Source organism: Equus przewalskii, chromosome 23 (assembly GCF_037783145.1).
Source record: "Equus przewalskii isolate Varuska chromosome 23, EquPr2, whole genome shotgun sequence".
NCBI lineage: Eukaryota > Metazoa > Chordata > Mammalia > Perissodactyla > Equidae > Equus > Equus przewalskii.
Genome location: NC_091853.1, coordinates 6,758,297 through 6,777,707, shown reverse-complemented (window position 1 = coordinate 6,777,707; position 19,411 = coordinate 6,758,297). Strand labels below are relative to the sequence as shown.

The following is a 19,411-nucleotide window of genomic DNA, read 5'->3' as shown; positions in this document are numbered from 1 at the left end:
GCAGATACTTCAAGGAATCAAGTCTCTCCTCGGCTGCCGCATGTTTCCTGAAGGTGGAGATGCTATTGTCAGGAGGGAGCACCATTACAGAGCCGATTCTAGGCTGCATCTTGAAAGACCACTGGTTAGAGGAACTCACTAGTGAAAAGCACATTCAGCTACAACAACGCAAGTTATGTGAAAATGGGCTTTCTGTATTGCAGAAACGAACTAATCATGGTTTTCTCTGAATCAAGAATTTATTACTCAAGAATTGACAGGAATTCAGAGAATCCAAATACAGTAGTTACAGTTGAAAGCTATTTGTTTTACTGTTGAAAACCTAGTTCTGGCATAATCCTATTCCACTTATCCCTTTGGCTTCACCTCACGAGTCTGCTATTTTCTGAAGCCAAACTTAAAACACAGGTTGTTGCCTCCCTCTCTGTGAGCAATCTCCCACTGATCCTTCCAAATTCTGCCCCACGTCACCATCTCTGGAAAAGCATGGTATCATGAGAAATGCATAAGTTTTAGAGCTAGATGGGCCTGAGTTTAAATTCCCATGTGTCCACAACTAAAAATATACAACTACGTACCGGGGGCTTTGGGGAGAAAAAGGACAAATAAACAAACAAATAAATAAAAATTCCCACGTGACCACTTACTACATGTATGATCTTGGGCAAGAAACTGGCTCTCAGAGCCTCAGTTCCCTCATCTGTAGAATGTGTATACCGCCACTCACAGTTTATTATGAGACTTCAGCTACTGAACAAACACATACACACATAGCACCCAGCATAAGGCTTGACACTAAAGCTTCTTCCATGAATGCTAGTTTTCCACCTTCCTTCCTCCCCTACCTCCAATACAACCCCACCTCTATCAAACCTCCTATTACTGTACCTATCTCTTTTCACTTTTGGAATGTGCCCAGGGTTCGTATCTTTATGCTCTTGCGCTGAGCCCAGCGCCTGAAATTCAGCGGGCCGCAAAAATACTTGATAACAGATTCAAGTACCAGTAAAGCCACAGGTGCTGCCTGCTCCACACGGACGCACAGCGACAGAAAAGCACAATTTCTCTCTAGGAGGCGATACGTAAATTGGAGTACTAAAGAAGTCACTCTTCCACTGGGGTTATTAATTCAAGAATGAGCTGGAGGCAGGAGGTCTGTTATTTGAAAACCGTTAAAAGGATATCTTTAAGTTGCCTGTTAGCCGGAAGGATGCACGGAATCTTGAAAATACGGGCCCAGTGAGGCCGCCACGCCTGTCCCTGTCTACCAGGCGGAGGATTACCGTGGTCAGTTCCCACCTTCCCGAGCACACACAGGGCTGCAGGGCCGAGCTCACCTTTTCCCTGGGTTTCATGTATTTGTGGAGCACCCCGCACAGTTCCAGGTAGGTTCCATACCACTCGAAAGCTTTCTTTCCTCGCTGCTGGAAGAACTTCTCCCAATAGTCAACGGAGCCAAACTCCTTGGAGCTTTTAGGCAAGAGATTCATATTCCCACTGCCTGAGCTGCGTCTTCAGGACTCTTCTACTCTCTGAGGTACCATCAGAGGGGCTTCCCCACACGCGGGCTCGGGACACTGCAGTGGGAATTCTGTCCGCGGACAAACAGCCACATTGATTGGTCCCACACTCTAAACCCAAAGGCTTGACACGCCAACCGCACGCACGGGACACTGCCCCTAACACAGGTTCAGCCCCTCCTCGGCGCCCACAGCCCCCGCCCCACGTGGAGAGCCCCTCACGCTCCAGAGCCGGGTTTCAGAACCCGCAATCATATCCGGGTGCGAGGCTTCGCGATTGGTCGGCCGCCCACAGCATTCCGGCATCTCATTGGTCCCTGGTTTTCCTTCCTGACACCTCATTGGCTGCGACGCGCTCGCCTCACGCCGGCGGCTTGGTCGCAGGCGCCGAGCGTTTCTGTACGAGAGGCGGGGCGGGGTCGGAGGGGTCCGCCGGCGGGAGTCGCGGTGGAGGCTGCCGGGTTACCCAGCCCCGGGGCTGGTTCGAGCGGCGCGCGAGGGCAGCCTTGGCGGGTCTCGGGTTTGCCGCCGCGGCGACGAGCGCGCAGACTTGCTGGGCTCTGTTCGCTTCTTCTCCGAGCCGGTCTCTGGCCAGCTCTAATCCTGAGCCGCGCAGGGGCTGAGCGCGGCCGGCGGGGGGCGCCCTGGAGGAGGGGGCCCCGCCCGAGAGAAGCGTGCCTGGGGAGGGGTAGAGCCAGTCCATAGCAAAAGAAAACTGCCCATCCTAGCTGGATTGTCTTCGGCATCTCCCGCCCCACCCCCGCCTTAGTTTAACCACTTTCCTTGTATAATTCAGGTTTAATGTGGAGGAAATGACACTTGGCTATGGTTTTTCTGCACCTCAATACAGGGTCCACTATTAATAATGCAATAACATGAAAATTCAGGGGGGAGAATAATAACGACTAGGTATTCAGGAGTGCCTCCTCTCTCCTCCTCCCCTCAAAGCACAATATGCACTCAGGACTCATTTTGATAGTTTGTCTCCTTAGCTTGTCATTCTGATGTCATCTTTAAGTTGTTGCTACTGCTTATTTTATGTCTTTCATGAACATACTGTACTTTCAGATGCTCACGTTATCCTAATACCCTAAGGAAGTTCCTGTGAAGGATACTGTTTCACAGCCCTGTAAATCGCGGGAGGAATATACAGACTAAGGCGGGCAGATAGGCTTGAAATTGAGCATCTGTAGTCTGGACTATTATAGACCTCACTTGCATAGATAGCCAAGTAGATTCTATTAATAATTAAATAGGTTAAAGTGGATTGAAACTTTGGTTTAAAAGAGTAGTTCTCAAACTTTGCCTTGCATCGGAATCACCTGGAGGACTTATTAAAACACAGCTTGCTGAGCCCCAGCCCCAGGGTTTCTGATCCATCAGGTCTACAGTGGGGCTCAAGGATTTGCGTTTCTAACAAGTTCCCAGGTGATGCTGATGATGTGGGTCCGGGGGCCATCCTTTGAGAACCACTGTTTTACAATATAATTAAGAGATAAGTCAAAATGGATATGGTTACATCTCCGCAATTTTAAAAGGTTAATCTAAAAGTCCTGCACGAGTAACATGGAAGAAAATCTATTTTCGTGTACCACTTGCTGAGTGCACATTTTTTCCTCTCTACCCAAGATAAGGTAAACTGGAAGAAGCCTCTGAGGTGGCTTCAGCAACGGCATCGTGCAGGGTTCCTAATGGGTGAGATGTGGGTTCTTTCAGAAAACACTGCTTGAGTGCTGAGGACACTGTGCTTGAAGTGCTGCACAACACCAAAGAAACGAACAAACGAAACAGCCTCGGCCTTCTCCAGGCAAGGATGTGTTCAATTCCACAGATATTTAAGTTGACTACTATGAGCCAATCACAGTGGTAAAAGCTAAGGATGCAGCAGTAAGCGAGGCAATCTCATGGGACACACACGTCAACGGTTACAGAAATCGTGTAATGAGGGCTGTGATGAGAGCTGTGGAGGGGAGATATAAGATTCCATAATAGCAGATACCTTTGAGACCTCTTCTGATCTGGCAGGTGACCAGAGAAGGCTTTCCTGAGGAAGGGACAAAAAGAGTCTTTAATCTGAGTGCTTCAGTAAACACTGCACACCTGAACTTGTTCCAGTCGTATCAGGATGACCTAGGTGAGAACCAAGAAGGATTCTCACCACCAGGAGGGCTCTTCAGGAACCTGTGGCTGCTTCTTTTCCCTGTGTCTCTATTGTCCATTCTGTTAAGGGCACGATATTGGAAAAGGTCATAAGAAGTGACTTCTATCACAGCCCAGGCTCCAGCCCCTTATTTGATGGCCTAAAAATACAATCTTTGTTTACATTATGTCTCAGACCAAGAAGGAAAGTAATTTACCTATCTCCATCTGTGCCTGCTCCCTTCTTTGAGCCTAAGAAAGCAGTACCAACCAGAGCACTTAAAGATGAAACATACTAGAGGTTTCCTAAAAGTGTATGAATGACTAATGCAGAAATTTGGGTTTTTTTCCAAAGATTTTATTTTTTTCTCCCAAAGCCCCCTGGTACATAGTTGTGTATTTTTTAGTCGTGGGTCCTTCTAGCTCTGGCATGTGGGACGCCACCTCAGCATGGCTTGGTGAGCAGTGCTATGTCTGCGCCCAGGATTCAAACTGGCAAAACTCAGGGCCGCTGAAGCGGAGTGTGAGAACTTAACCACTGGGCCCCAGGGCTGGCCCCCAGAAATTATTTAGATATAACATTGGACTCAGTATTTTAAAATACTTATACTTGAAATTTGTTTCTCTCAAAGTTTGACTATGAAATATAATTTATAGGTATGTTATTTGTATAGTTAATTTAAGCCGATTAGATATTAAAATACTTTGTGTTTTATTAGGATCCTCAGAGTGGTTACCAGTATGATTTAAAATACAAACTGAGTTTAGATAAAGACATTCAATACTGTGGGATTTTTCCTAAAAATATAAACCCAGACCTCTGAATATATAATTTGCAGTTAGTCTTACTTAATTGAAACATAAGGTTTTTGGTAACAATATTCAATTAATTGATTGTTGCTAAGATAGTAATTGCAAAAGGAAGGATAATTAAAAGCTTTTCTGACAGTTTGGGGGACCGAGGATGGGAGAGAGCATGTCACAGGCAGAATAATATTCCCCAAAAATGTCCATGTCCTAATCCCCAGAACTTGTGAAAATAGCAAAGGGGAATTGAGGTTGCTGATCAGCTAACGTTAAAATAGAGAGAGTAGTCTGGATGATCCAGGTGGGCCTAGGGTCATCACAGGTGTCCTTAAAAGTGGAAGTGGGAGGACCATAGGGGCAGTAGCACAAGAAGGAGTATCTCAGCGTTGCTGGCTTTGAAGATGGAGAAGGGGGCCGTGAGCCAAAGAAAGTGCCTTCCAGTCTCTAGAAGCTGGAAAATCAAGGAAAGGGATTCTCCCCGAAGCCTCCAGAAGGAACACAGCCCTGTGGATGCCTTGATTTTAGTCCAGTAAGACCCTGTCAGGCTCTGACCTCCAGAACTAGAAGGTAATAGATTTGTATTGTTTAAGTTACTAAGTTTTTGGTAATTTGCTACAGTAGCAATAGGAAACTAATACAAAGCATAAACATGCGAGGGAGTGTGTGGTTGGGCAGAAGGTTACAGCGGGGGGAGAGAGCAAAAGATAAAACTAGAAACTGAGGTGAAGGTCAGGTTTTGAGAAGTCTCCTGTTCCAAGCATTTAGGTTAAACCTGTCAGGTCACAAGAAGCCAGTGAAGAACCAGGGTCACGACAGCGGGAAAGAACTGATGTGAGAGATGTGCTCAGGAGGAACTGAAGCATTTGATGACTCATTGTACATAGGGAATAAAAGACTCAAAATGGCTTCCCCATTGGCTTCTGGATGACTGGGGAGATGGTCAAGAGAAAGAAACAGGGGAGGAGAAAGGGCATCGTTTGTAGAACTGTTGCTTGAGAGGCATTTAGAGGTCGTCATGCTAGTAAAGCCCAGAGCCAGAGCTAAGAGCCAGGCTCCCCACCCTGCATGCCCCTCCCAGGGCTCACACCCTTCTCAAATTCTCTCAGTGGTATCTAATTGGTGTTAGTGGTCCAAGACATGAAATGCTTCATGAGTGGGATATAAAACTGTTTAAAGGGCATCTCTTTGGTGTACAGGGTGTGGCTCATATAATGCTGGAAACTATTTCATACTGGAAGTCTTCTTTGCAAATAGGTTTGTTTTCCACATTTGAGAAGTTAAAAAATGAATAGTCTCCTGTGTCTTGGAGTAATGGAAAGCAGGCATGACATCCTAGGATAATGTTGTACCATTTTATTAGCTGGCATCAACATTTTCTTGAAGGTATTGTTGACCTGAGAAGTAATTCTCGAGCTGACATTGGATTCCTAAGATTGGAATAATCATAACAGTATTTTTAGTTTGTATAGCACTTGTGATTTGCCAAGAATTTTCTCATACATTACTTTGAATTCATGGGATGGACACATACATGCACACACACATAATTGAGGCAAAACTTCAATTGATTAAAAATAAATGAAAAGTTCTATATGACTGAGTGAACCCAGCCATGCCAGCCTCTGGGTGTTGTATTTGATTCCCAGGATTCTCGGTTCAGTGATTTCCTACTCTGTCACTGTTGACCTCTGTAGGCGCACCAGTTTCCCATATGCATGGACTGCAAGGCATTTATATCCATTTTTATGGGATGAAAGCAAAGGGCATAGCATATGTGGCAAGTTGTTTGCCTTTAGGGTCAGTGAGCAATAACATTTTGAAAATTAGAAAGCCAGGAAAGATGAAGGGATAGTGTGAAGGGCCATGGCCTGGGCCGGGTGCATCGGACCCCTACATGAGGAGACTCACGGGGCCTCCTTTTGGGTCCCATCTTTGTTTTTTACAGCTTGGACACTGGGAAAGATTACAAGGGTAAACTATTACAATGTTTTCTTCACAATTTTATTCTAAACTTCAATTCCTTTGCAACAAAAGAAAAAAACCTTGGAAAACAAGCTGTTTTTCTCCTAAATTCTAGCACTCAGCACATCTACCATGAGTATCTCATGTACCCCATTTTATTGATGTTCTCTGTCCTTGGTCCATAACAAATATTTTTCTACCACCAAAGAAAAGGATTTTAAAACGCCATTTAATAAATAAAAAATATTTAAGTGCTCCACCCAAAGTACCTTTTTTAACATTCAGATCCAGAGACTTCAAAGAAACCAGGAGAACAAAGTTCCATTAATCCAACAAAGAAGTTATATGTAAACCTTCTCTAAAACTAAAACACTTGTCTAACCATGAGAGTGCAAGAGAGGTCTTTTCCTAAGAGGAATCTCAAATTATGGCGCCAAAATTTTTTACTGTCCTTAATCCATCTCACAGTGTATCTTTATGCTCATTGTTCTGGTACAAAGAAGGAAAAAGTTTTCCCCAGTGTGTGGAAATTTCATCCAAGCAACAGCTCTAGTGTTTGAAGACTCTACAGAGAAAAGTCTTCAGGAAATATGGTGTGGGTACTTCTGGAGATGGCCAGCCCTGGTGGTCTAGAGTTAAGATTTGGTTGTGGCCCAGGTTTGTTTCCCAGTCAGGGAACCACACCACCCGTCTGTGGGTTGTCATACTGTGGCAGCTGCATGCTGCTGTGATGCTGAAAGTTAGGCCGCCAGGATTGCAAATACCAGAGGGTCACCCACAGTGGACAGGTTTCAGCAGAGCTTCCAGACCAAGACAGACTAGGAAGAAAGACCTGGCCACCCACTTCCAGAAACACTGGCCATGAAAACCCTATGAATAGCAGCAGAGCATGGTCTGATATAGGCCAGAAGATGAGAGGATGGCGCAAAAGACCAGACGGGGTTTCTCTCTGCTACACACAGGCTCACTGGGAGTCAAACGATTTGGTGGCGCTAACAACCACAATTTCTGAAGGTATATGGTAGGAAAGGGAACCCTTGGCTAAATTTAAACCCCTGTAACTTAACAGGAAACCATATACCGTAGAGTTTAAGAACATGGGATTTGGAATCAGGAAGATCTCTGTTTCTCAGTAAGTGAATTTGGTCAAACTGCTCACCTTCAGGTCCTTTGCCTAATGACCTCCTTTGCTTCCTTTGCTGTTGCTCACCACACTCCATTTACCACACAGCAGCCACAAGGATCTTCTCTTTAAATATAGAACAGCATTTTTACCCATTGAGATATACTTCACATAACAAAATTCACCATTTAAAAATGTACACTTCAGGGCTGGCCTGGTGGCGCAGTGGTTAAGTTCATGTGCTCTGGTTTGGCAACCCTGGGGTTCATGCATTCAGATCCCAGGCACAGACCAGCACCACTTGTCAAGCCATGCTGTGGTGGCATCCCACATAAAACAGAGGAAGACCGACACAGATGTTACTTGGCAACAATCTTCCTCAAGCAAAAAAGAGGAAGATTGCAACAGATGTTAACTCAGGGCCAGTCTTCCTCACACACACACACAAAGTACACTTCAGTAGTTTTTAGTATATCCACAATGCTGTTCAACCATCACCACTACCTAATTCCAGAACATTTCCATCACCCCCCAGAAAAACTCCCTACCTATTAGCAGTTAGTCCTATCTTCCCTTCCCTGTACCCTCTCAAAACCACTACTCTACTTTCTGTCACTATAGATTTGCCTATTCTGGAGATTTCATTAAAAAGGAATCGTATAGGGGGCCCGCCCCGTGGCACAGCAGTTAAGTGCACACATTCCACTTCGGCAGCCTGAGGTTCACCAGTTCGGATCCCAGGTGCAGACATGGCACTGCTTGGCAAGCCATGCTGTGGTAGGTGTCCCACATATAAAGTAGAGGAAGATGGGCATGGATGTGAGTTCAGGACCAGTCTTCCTAAGCAAAAAGAGGGGGATTGGCAGCAGTTAGCTCAGGGCTAATCTTCCTCAAAAAAAAAAAAAAAAAGGAATCATATAGCATGTGGTCTTTTGTGACTGGCTTTTTTCACTTAGCATAATGTTTTCAAGGTTTATCCATGTTGTAGCATGTAACAGTACTTCATTCCTTTTATTGGCTGAATATTTCATTGTATGGATAAACAAAATGTGGTAAATCTATTCATCATTGAGAGATAACGTTTGGGTTGTTGACATATCTTGGCTATTATGAATAATGTTGCTATTAACATTCATGTACAAGTTTTTATATGAATGTGTTTTAAATTATCTAGGATATATACCTAGGAGTGGAACTGCTCAGTCATATGATAATTCTATGTTTAATTTTTTGAGGAAAACAATGATCATTTAAAAGTTCAAATCTGTTCATGTCACCCTCTGGTGGCTTCCCAATGCATTGAGAATGAAATATAGACTCTTTGGGTGCCCTAATAAGTTCTTTCATGATCCGGACGCTGCCTATATCTCCAGTCTCATCTTCTACCACTCTCCCCGTTTACCAAGCTCCAGACACACTGGCCTGCTCCCTTATCCTCAAAAATGCCAAACTCTTTGATGCTGAGAAAACTGGATAGCTATAAAACTCCTGAAAGAAAACATAGGGGGAAAGCTTCAAGACATTGGATTTGGCAATGACTTCTTGGATATGACACCAAAAGCAAAGACAACAAAAGCAAATATAGACGAATGGGACAACATCAAACTTCTAGGCATCAAATGAAACAATAAGTAGACTGAAAAGGCAACCTATGAAATGGGAGAAAATATTTGCAAATCATATGTCTGATAAAGGGTTAATATCCAGAATATGTAAGAACTCCTACAACTCAACAAACTCCCCCCCCCCCACAAATAAACCATTTGAAAATGGGCAAAGGACTGCAATAGACATTTCTCTAAAGAAGATATACAAATGGCTAACAACCATGCGAAAAGATGGTCAACATCACTAATCTCTAGAGAAATGCAAATCAAAACTACAGTGAGATATTACCTTATACCCATTAGAATGGCTAACAAAAAACCAAAATAACAAAAGCAACAATCACACCTGCATAGCCCCCAGGGTGGAGGGAGCCTAGCCCCTAAAATGACCGAGGAATCAGCTGCAAATTGACAAGTCAGTCCCCATTTGGACTTGCTGCCTAAGCGGTTTGGGAGGCCTACAGCAAGCAGGGCTCCCACGTGTCTCTTATTGGAAGATTCACCAGCCAGCCCCCGCCCTCGCTGGCAAAGCTGTCTAGTATATGCTTATTCTGTTATCAGGGGGAGTATGCGCATCTGTGTAGTCTGGGACTTGCGATTAGGCACAGGCCTTGTCCCCCATAAGCTCGCTCCTGTGACACAGCCTCTCCAGACCGTTGCCCTTTTCCAGATTCCAGGCCATCCCGGAACTGCTCCGCATTCACGTGCGCAGTAATAACTCTTCAGCAGGCCTGAGAAGATAGCGCCGGCTCCAACGACCTATACAGCCTCCAGGGTATGGGAGCCCGCTCCTCGAAAATCACCCGAGGAGACAGCTGCAAATTGGCAAGAGTCAGTCCCCATTTGGACTTGATGCCCAATGAGGCCGGGGTCTTCTCCAGCTACCAGGCAGCCCAGATGTCTCTTGTTGGAGGATACTCGGGCCTGCCTACCGTCCCTCGTAAGGCAGTCCAGATTTTTCCAGCTCTGCGTTCGGCGACGCATTTGTGTAGATTAGGGCCTGGAATGAGGCAGATGCCTTGTACCACCAAGAGCCCGCTCCTGTCCCCAGGCTTCTCCCGACACTTGCCCTGGTGCCGGTCCCCAGCTACCCTGACTTGCGGGGGCATGCGCATGCGCAGTACACCCGCTGTCAGCCGGCCTCTCGAGCCCAGGCCCTTCAGGTCTGTGGACTCCCGCGGGTCCCCAACCACCTGCGAAGCCTCCAGGGCGGAGGCAGCCCACCTCCTGAAAATCGTTCTGAGTTGGCAGCTTTAAACTGCACAGTCAGGCCCCAAATGGACTTGCTGTCTGATGGGGACCAGGCTTCTCCAGCAACCAGGGCTCCCACGTGTCTCGTGTTGGAGGCTAACCCGGCCAGCCCACCGGGGCCCTTCCAGGCACGGCAGCTGAATAAGCTCCGCCTCGCCTTCAGGGGAAATATTTCCCTTTGAGTAGGTAGAGTTCACGTTTAGGCAGACACCTGGTATCCCCAAGAGCCAGCTCTTGTGATCTGGCCTCTCCTGACCCCTGCCTTGTTGCAGGTCCCTGGCTACCTGGACCTGCCGTCCCGCCCATGCGTAGGACACACCCCGTCGCTGGCCTTGGACTGCCTGGGTCCTCCAGGCCCGTGGGACTCGGCCTGGCCCCAACTGCCTGCAGAGCCTCAGGCGTGAAGGGAGCCAACCCTTGGAAAATCGAAAATTGTTCTGAGGCAGCAGCTTTAAACTGGCGACAGTCCCCATTTGCGCTTGCTACCTGATCCATTCTTCTACCTAAACCAGACCTCTCAGGTGTCTCCTGTCGGAGGCTTCACCAGACAGCAGTGTGGCCCTAACCTGGCAAGTGCTTGTCACTTAATAGGACTGCCATGAATGATTCTTCGTGGTCCTGAGAATTTTTCCTATAGTTTTGATACTGCCTTGAATCTATAATTATGTAAAGAATAAATCAGAAAGGCCAGGTGGGTCCTTAGGGAAAACTTGACAACATTTTTAAAAAACGATGTTAGGGAAAGATTTATTACTTTAACTTTTCACCCTCTGAAGAAAGTTTGAAATGTGTCTATTTAAAGGTATTTTGATGACATAATTCCATTCCTTCTAAATAACTGCTCATATGCCCCTTGTGACCATAGCTCCTAAGGCAGAGAGCTATGATAATGGATCCCTTGTGATTTGCTATGTTACTGTAACTCAGAGAAGTGTGCCTGTGACTCTGAGCCCAACTTGCCATGCATTGTGTTTTAGGCTTTGAAATGAGTGTGAGCAGAGGATGCAGAATTTTCTTTGCTTAAAAATAAAAGGTTAAAAATGAAAAACAAAAACATTCACAACTCCAATAAACGAAAATAGTATATAGGGAAATGTGTATATTTCATACATGTAAAGGTTTAGATACAGTCTGTGGATATACAGCAATATAAAGTAAAAGGAGACCATTCTTGTCTTTCTACTAACTCTGTGATGTACGGCAGAAGGGCAGGTGGCCCAGATATTTCTGATTAAATGTGCCTTCGTTGCCTGAAGAAACCAGGATCCTCTTCTCACTCTTGCTCACCTCCCAGTCAGAGCCTATAGTAAGTAATGAGCTCTGACTACCCAGGTGTGTCTGGGAGGATGCAAGAAAATCTCCCTTTTGGAAACCCCTTTCTCCCATTTTCTAGTGTAGTCACTGGCAAAAGAGCTTCTCTCTTTAGACTACTTTGAGTGGCTTGGATGTAGTTCTGCTTTCAGGTATGAGGGAGTAAATTGAGACAGACCATTGCTCCCTCTAAGGATAAACAGAAAAGCCAGATAATTACCAAAAACATCGCTATAAAGCATTCGGAGAGTGGTTGAAGCAACAACTGGAGGGCCCAAGATTCCAGAGGAGAAACTGCAAAAAGGTGAGCTGTCCTTTTCCAGCTGCTTTTTCCCTGCTTATAGATTCTGGGCACAAGGCAAGATGGGCTTTGCCTGGGCCAAGGGCCATTGTTGGGGGACAATAGAAAAAAAAAACAGTTATGTTTTGGGTCCTCACATGACTGGAGAGACAAAACTGGAATCTTAGAGAGCCAGGATCTCAGGGAGAAGGGAAGAGTGAAGAAATGAGGGACACAGATGGTTTCTCCCTCAAAATTTTGCTCAATTCTGAAGCTGTTGGGGTAGGAGGCTGAGCTGATTAAATCACTGTTTTTCAGAGGCTTTCTGCTGTGCATCTTTGTCTACCCAGTAGAGAGGAGACTGAATCCTCTTTGGAGAAGGATAACATCATAGATGTTCTTTCTTACACTCAATATTTTATATTCAATTTTTAACACCCGATTACTTAATACTCAATATTCAATATTGAATGGATATCAAAAACTGTTAGGTATACTAAGAGAGAAGAGTCATATGACCAAAAACCAAGAAAACAATAGACAATAGAAACAAGCTCACAGGGTAATCCAGGGATGAAATTAGCAGACAAGGACTTTGATTAAAATGTTCAAGAAAATAGATGCAAAGATGGAGAAGTTCACCAGAGAATTAGAATCTACTTTTTTAATGGAAATAGAACCAAAAAATACAATAACTGAAATTAGGAGTAGCCTGGGAAGTCAGGGAGCAGATGTGCATATGGATGCTAACACTGACTCATGCCTCTGTTGCATCTCTGGAGCCCTGTGTCAGTGCCAGAATCCTGAGATTTAGGGCAGACTCAAAGGATTGTGCACACGTTTAAAAAAACAAACTTTTAGGGGCTGGCCCTGTGGCTGAGTGGTTAAGTTCGCGCCCTCCACTGCAGGCGGCCCAGTGTTTCGTTGGTTTGAATCCTGGGCGCAGACATGGCACTGCTCATCAAACCACGCTGAGGCAGCGTCCCACCTGCCACAACTAGAAGGACCCACAACGAAGAATATACAACTATGTACCGGGGGGCTTTGGTGAGAAAAAGGAAAAAAATAAAAAATAAATAAATTTTTAAAAAAGTCTTATTTAAAAAAAAAACAAAAAAAACACAAACTTTTAAAATGTAACACGTATTTTTCTTCAAGAGTATACTCTTAGTACTATGTTGCAGTAAACAGGTTCCAAAATGTAAGGATGAGCTCTTTTGTCAGGAATAATTCCTCAAGAATTCTCCAAAATAATTCTAGGCACAGGTACACTTTTGCTATCGTGACATTTTAGAAAATAGTTGGAAAACTTGTTATTGCTCTATCTGTAAAGGATTGTGGGGGAAATGTGGCAGAGTGATTGCCAAAAAGCTTTCTGAAAATTATTCCATAGAGATGGTTATCATTGAGCTTGAGGCCAGACAGATTTCCTACAGTTAAGCTCATATGCCATGTTTCAGACCTGGACCTGCCTAACCAAAAGATGCTATGAAGTTTTCTGGTTAAATAGTTCTCTTTTTTTCTGTTAACGTTGGGGAAAGTTGGATACTTAATAACTCAAAACAGCAACAACATAACCAAAGCCAGAAGGAAAACTGTTTTATTATTAATGATTATAAATAGACATGTGATCTACCACAACATAGGGAAAAATTAGATATGACATGGCAAGCCATGGATGACTCAGGCAGTTATTTTCCAGTTAACACTTTTTTAAAGTGTTTTGCTTGTTTATACTTTATAAGTAAAATAGAAAGATAAAGTGCCTCCAACAAATAGATTATGAAATTAAAGTGTAACTCCAGGTATACTGATGAGGTGAAATGACTACGGAATCCCAATGAATATTTATTTAAATATTTAAAGACACTGATATTGGCTAATGAGGTTTAAAGTAATCAAACTCCCTGTTTCCTTTCATTCCTTCATTTTATTTTTGTAAGTCACAAATTTTCATTGCTCATATTCTTTTTTCCCCTTCTGTTGTCTTGAATGCCAAAAGAAAATTAATGCCAATAGGCCAAACTCTTGCTAGCCAATCTATAATAATAATAAAACAGGACAGAGAAAAGAGGGGCCAAGCTATAAAAAGGGAGAAATTCTATATGGTTTATAAGGTGACCAAAAGAATCTGTAAATATTATTTTACTAAGAGCTGGTGATAGTCTTAGAAGACAAGGAGAAGGCAGAGATTAGTTTCTGTTTTGCTGCCTGGGAAATGAAACCAGTAAAGTGACTTTCTGAAGGTCCTGAAGCCAGCAGAGTGCTTCTAGAACTCCCATGCCCTGGGAATGCTGACACATTCTCTTTTGCTCTCACTTCCCTTATTTTCTTTTGTCTTTCCTCTTTTCTTTTCATTCAAAAGCAAACTTTAAAAAATTAGAATCAATTAGTAAATATTTATTGTGTGCTTGCTCTGTGCAAGGTAGCAGGCGGATCAGGAGTGGAAGACATAGTCCTTGATTTGAAAGAGCAGTTAGAATCGCCGTTCTTGCCTGGATCTTTGCAGCCTCTGAGCCATCCTTCTGTTCGCCATTTTGCTAAGCCAGATGTTCCAAACCTTTACCATTTTCTTTAAGCTCCCAACTCCAGCACTGCTCCCTTGACACTTCACATAAGACCTTGCTTGCCTTTTACTGACCATTTTGAGGCTATCTTAGGAGTTTCCTTAACTGCTCTCTTTTCCGTTTCAAAATCCCGCTTAATCCTTATCATCAGTCACTTCCTTCCCTCTTGCCTCAGAAAGGATTCTCTCTCCATCTTGCCCAGAACTCACCTCTCCTGCTCTCCAGCCCTAATTTGCCACCTCTGCAGGGACATCACCCCATGGTTGTTGCTTTTTTGATTTGCATTTTCAATCTCACTCTCACACTGGCTCCTTCCTCCCCATTCCTAAATATAATTAGGTTGTTTCTGATGGTACCTTGACCCTACTGCTGCTTTGAGCTGCAACTTAGTGTGCCTTTTCCCTTTACAATTAAATTTCTTGAGAGAGGAATCTATACTCTGCAATTCCACTAAAAATTAATTCTTACAATATGGCTTCCACTTCCATAATATTACTGAAACTCTTCTTGAAGGTCATAATGGTCTGTGAGTCAACAATTCTAAAGGTTTTTTCTAGCCTTCATTCCCACCCTCCCCTCCCTTCCAATTTCTCTGAAGTTTCTGATGCTAATAACCATTCCTCCCTCTTCTTTTACACTGCCCTGTCTTCACTGTTCTTCTGTCTACTGCCATGACCACTTCTCATTGACTGCTCTCCTCATCCCCTCACCCCTGAAAGCAGACATTCCTGTAAGCGCTGCCCTTGTTACACTGTTCCGTGGATTCTTCTTCACAGAGGTGATAGCTGAAGCTGAGGATTCCCATGGTCTGGGAATACTAAAACACTCTCTCCCAAGGAAAGTGTGTATAAAGAAAAGGGCAGACTTTATCACCTTGCTTTTCTCTTTCCATGGGGTTCACTTAAGTTGGCAAGAGAGGTAGGAGAAGTAGATCAGGGCTGTCTTAGCAATGCCAGCATGCCTCTATCTGGGACCCCGGCTCCTGCCAGGTAGCCCTGTCCTACAACTGTGGCTCCTGCCTTGTTCTATTGACCCTTCTCTTGTCTCTTCATACCTGGGGATAGAAACAGCTTCCTCCTCTTGCCAGTCCTGGGGTCTATCAGCATCTCTACTTGATTCTGTTTGTGGCTTCTATTGTTAAACTCCAACAAGTAATTCACTTTTGATATTATAGCTCATCTGAGGCAATTGTCCTGTTTGCTAAGGTATTCCTATATGTGTGTATATGAATATATATATTCCATTGTTCACTTGAATCTATAATTATCTTCGCTCAATTTTCAATAGTTGCTTAGTCTTAGGTTTCTGTGTAGGACAGCAAGCACTGTTTACCACCTTTTACCCCCCAACTTGAACAGAATACCTGCCACATATCTGATGGATGAATTTATTCACTTTGATGTAGCACCCAAGATTAATATTACCATCTTTGGCAAGAAATTAAAGTTGTATTTGACCTTCAACAGACTAAAGCCTCCTGAATCAAAGGAGATCATCGCAAGACATTAAGCCTGACAGACTCCACCTATGCAATGCTTTAAGAATAAGCTGCCTAATTTCTATTTTAGGGCGAAGCATGTGGCCTATTTCAATAAAATATTTATCTCACCATAATTTAAACTTGTAGCTCTGCAATATTTACTAATGTGACCAGCTTTGCCATTCTCTAACCTTGGAAAAATTACATAATTCATCTCTAAACCTTGGTTTCCAGATAGATAAAATGAGGAAAATGATACTCATTATCAGAGAGTAGTTGTGCATAAATAAGATAACATATGCTATGATTAAGTTAGTGCTTAAAAAAATAGGCATTTAATAAATGGTAACCATTTTAACTTTCAGAGAAGTAGTAAATAAATTTATAACACAATTAGAGCATATTACTACACAGGTTTCTCTGTTGTTGCCGTCTTTGTAGGGGGCAATTTCTCCAAGATAAAATTCTTACGTGTCATATCAATAAAAAAGAGTTAGGAGAGGAAGACAGCATTTCTGTGAGTCCATCTTATAATGTCACATCTAAAATTCCATGAGGAAAGCATAGGGGGCATTCCCATTTTATTATATATTTTTAACAAAAATTAAACTACAGTAGAATCTGTCTTTAAAAACCAGACTCTACTTAACCCACTTGCTCTTTTACTCATTATTCTCTATTCTCTTTGTGAACTATACTCACTGACACCACAAAGGACATAACTGGGACCATTGGCAAACTTTGAATATGGATGCTTTATTAGAAAATAGTACTGTATCAATGTTAGATTTTCTGAATTTGACAAGTGAATTGTAGTTATGAAGAGAATGTTCTTGGTCTTAGGAAATGCCCATTGAAGTATTTAGAGGTAAAGAGGCATGATGTCCATAAGTCTCCAATAATTAGGTGGGGAAAGAGGTGGGGAGGATATGTATTTAAAGAGAATAAAGCAAATGAAGTGAAATGTTAACCCCCCTGAGTTAAGCCATGCAAACTCTCTGGTTCTTTGTTTCATCGTCTACTTGGAGAAAGAGAGACTGGCCTGAACTATTTCAGTATCATTCAGACTGTGAGTCATGAAATCCAATTAGGAGTTGAGACCAGCATTAGGAAAAGATGTTAATAAACCGTGAATCTGGATAGTTTACAAGAGTTCTTTGTACCTATTCTTTGCTAAGTTTGAGATTCTTTTAAAATCAAAAGTAAAACAACTATATTTACATATCACTAAGGCCCTCTGAGGTTAGCTGTGTGGCACACCTGTACACTTCCTCACCAGAACATGCTTATCAAGAGTCAATTTGTATTTGTAACCTAAAATATTTACACCTCTCATTATACTTATGGAATTTAAATATTCCAACTAATGAAATACAAATAGTAAGTTGTTTCTGTGAAAACTAAATTGATAAAGGTGAACAAACGAGTTACAGTAGAACTAGATATAGGTAAGAAAAATCTGTAAAACTTTGGGGAAAAAATTGTACAAAATCTAGACTGACTTGGGACTCAAAGTGCTTCAAATGTGTCTAAGTTCTTGCTCTGCTTTGAAGAAAACACTGAAAATTGTAAACAATTTAAACAATGCAATTATAGTAAACACAATGGGGAGCTGCGTCCAACAGAGTCACGCTCAGATTAAAGGTCTTGGCCCTCCTTCAAAGATTAGTGAGTGAGTGTATAATTATACGTTTGAGTCAAAATAAAAAGGCTAGAGTATATCTGCCTTTTTTCATGATATACCACTCTGACTTTTTAAATTAACTGACCAAGAAGTGGTCCCAAATTTAGTGGGAAAAAGAGTCTCTACTATAGTTTTTTTTTTATTGAAAAAGTGATACACATGTAAAATATTCAAATAGAAGGAAATGCCACACATCGGAAGAAACGTTTCCCTTCTGTATTAGTCTGCAGGGTTTGTTCCAACAAAATTCCAGGGACCAGATGGCTTAAATAACAGAAATTTACTTACTCACAGTTCTGGAGGCTAGAAGTCCAAGATCAAGGTGCCATCAGGATTGGTTTCTGGTGAGACTCTCTTCCTGGCTTGTAGGTGGCCGACTTCTCAATGTGTCCTCACATGGCCTTTTCTCTGTGCCTACACACATGTATACTAGCCCTGGAGGATTAGGGCCTCACCCTGGTGACCTCATTTAATTACCTCCCTAAAGGCCCTGTCTCCAAATACAGTCACATTGTGGCTTAGGGCTTCAACACAAGCATTGGGGATAGGGGGCACAATTGAGTCCATAGCACCTTCCATGCCAGACTCCCAGTCCTCCTGGGTTTTGTGTGTGTGTGTGATGCTCAAATGGAAGCAGAGTCTACATACTGTTCTGCACCTTGCTTTTCTCACCTTACAACCACATCACAGAGATATTCCAAGTCAGTGAGTGTAGATTTAGTGCATTTTAATGGTTGCATACTATTCTATTGAATGGATATACCATAACTTATTTCAGCAATTTCCCATTGCTAGACAGTTCAAGTTCCTCTTTTTCCCCCCAGTCTTGTTGTTACAAAAATCCTTTAAAGAATTTTTTGTTTATTTGTTTGTTTGGTGAGAAGATTGGCCCTGAGCTAACACCTGTGCCAATCTTCCTCTACTTTGTACGTGGGATGCCACCACAGCATGGCTTAGACAATGGTATGTAGGTCCACACCTGGGATCCAAACTTGCAAACCCTGGCTCACCCAAGCAGAGTACACAGACTTAACCATTACACCACCGGGCCAGCCCCCCCTTTAAAGAATATTTTTTATAGCATATCTTTATACAACTTTTGGAAGTATATCTATAGGATAAATTTTAGAAGTAAAATTGTTAGGTCAAAGGAACTTTGTATAAACTTTCAAAATATATTGTCACCCTGAACTTTAAAAAATTTGTACCAATTTATACTCTCACCAACAGTGTTTAAGAAAGCTTGTTCTTCCCACCTGCGCTCTCACACCACCACACACACACACACACACACACACGCCCCTCCAACACTGTATCATCAAACTTTTTGATCTTTGCCACTGAGCTAACACAAAGGATAAAATTGTCAAATCAAACTCACAAATCAGAGGTCTTACCCAATATGAAGCTTTACCAATAATTTCAAAGATACCAGTAGGGGGCTGGCCCAGTGATCTTAGTGGTTAAGTTTGCACGCTCTGTTTCAGTTTCCCAGGGTTCACAGGTTCAGATCCTGGGTGTGGACCCACACACCACTCATCAAGCCATGCTGTGGCAGCAACCTACATACTAAATAGGGGAAGATTGCCACAGACGCTGGCTCAGGGACAATCTTCCTCACCAAAAAAAAAGTACATATATATACACATACATATATATACATGTATACACATATATATA

The 19,411-nt window shown here is 43.0% G+C and overlaps 1 protein-coding gene across 2 annotated transcripts in view; it reads right to left on the bottom strand.

Moving 5' to 3' along the window:
• The window catches only part of METTL13 (methyltransferase 13, eEF1A N-terminus and K55), a 30,826-nt gene extending 12,676 nt beyond the window's left edge, over positions 1-18,150 (bottom strand). The window contains exon 1 of one of the 2 annotated variants that reach the window (XM_070591057.1): positions 18,020-18,150. Coding sequence is in view for 1 of the 2 variants with exons in the window: in XM_070591056.1 (XP_070447157.1) it covers positions 1,338-1,490 (153 nt within the window). In the remaining variant the exon portion in view is untranslated. Of the gene's footprint in view, positions 1-1,337; positions 2,133-18,019 lie in introns of those variants that run through there. The other variant, XM_070591056.1, reaches the window with a different exon arrangement.
• Positions 18,151-19,411: the final 1,261 nt, after the last annotated feature.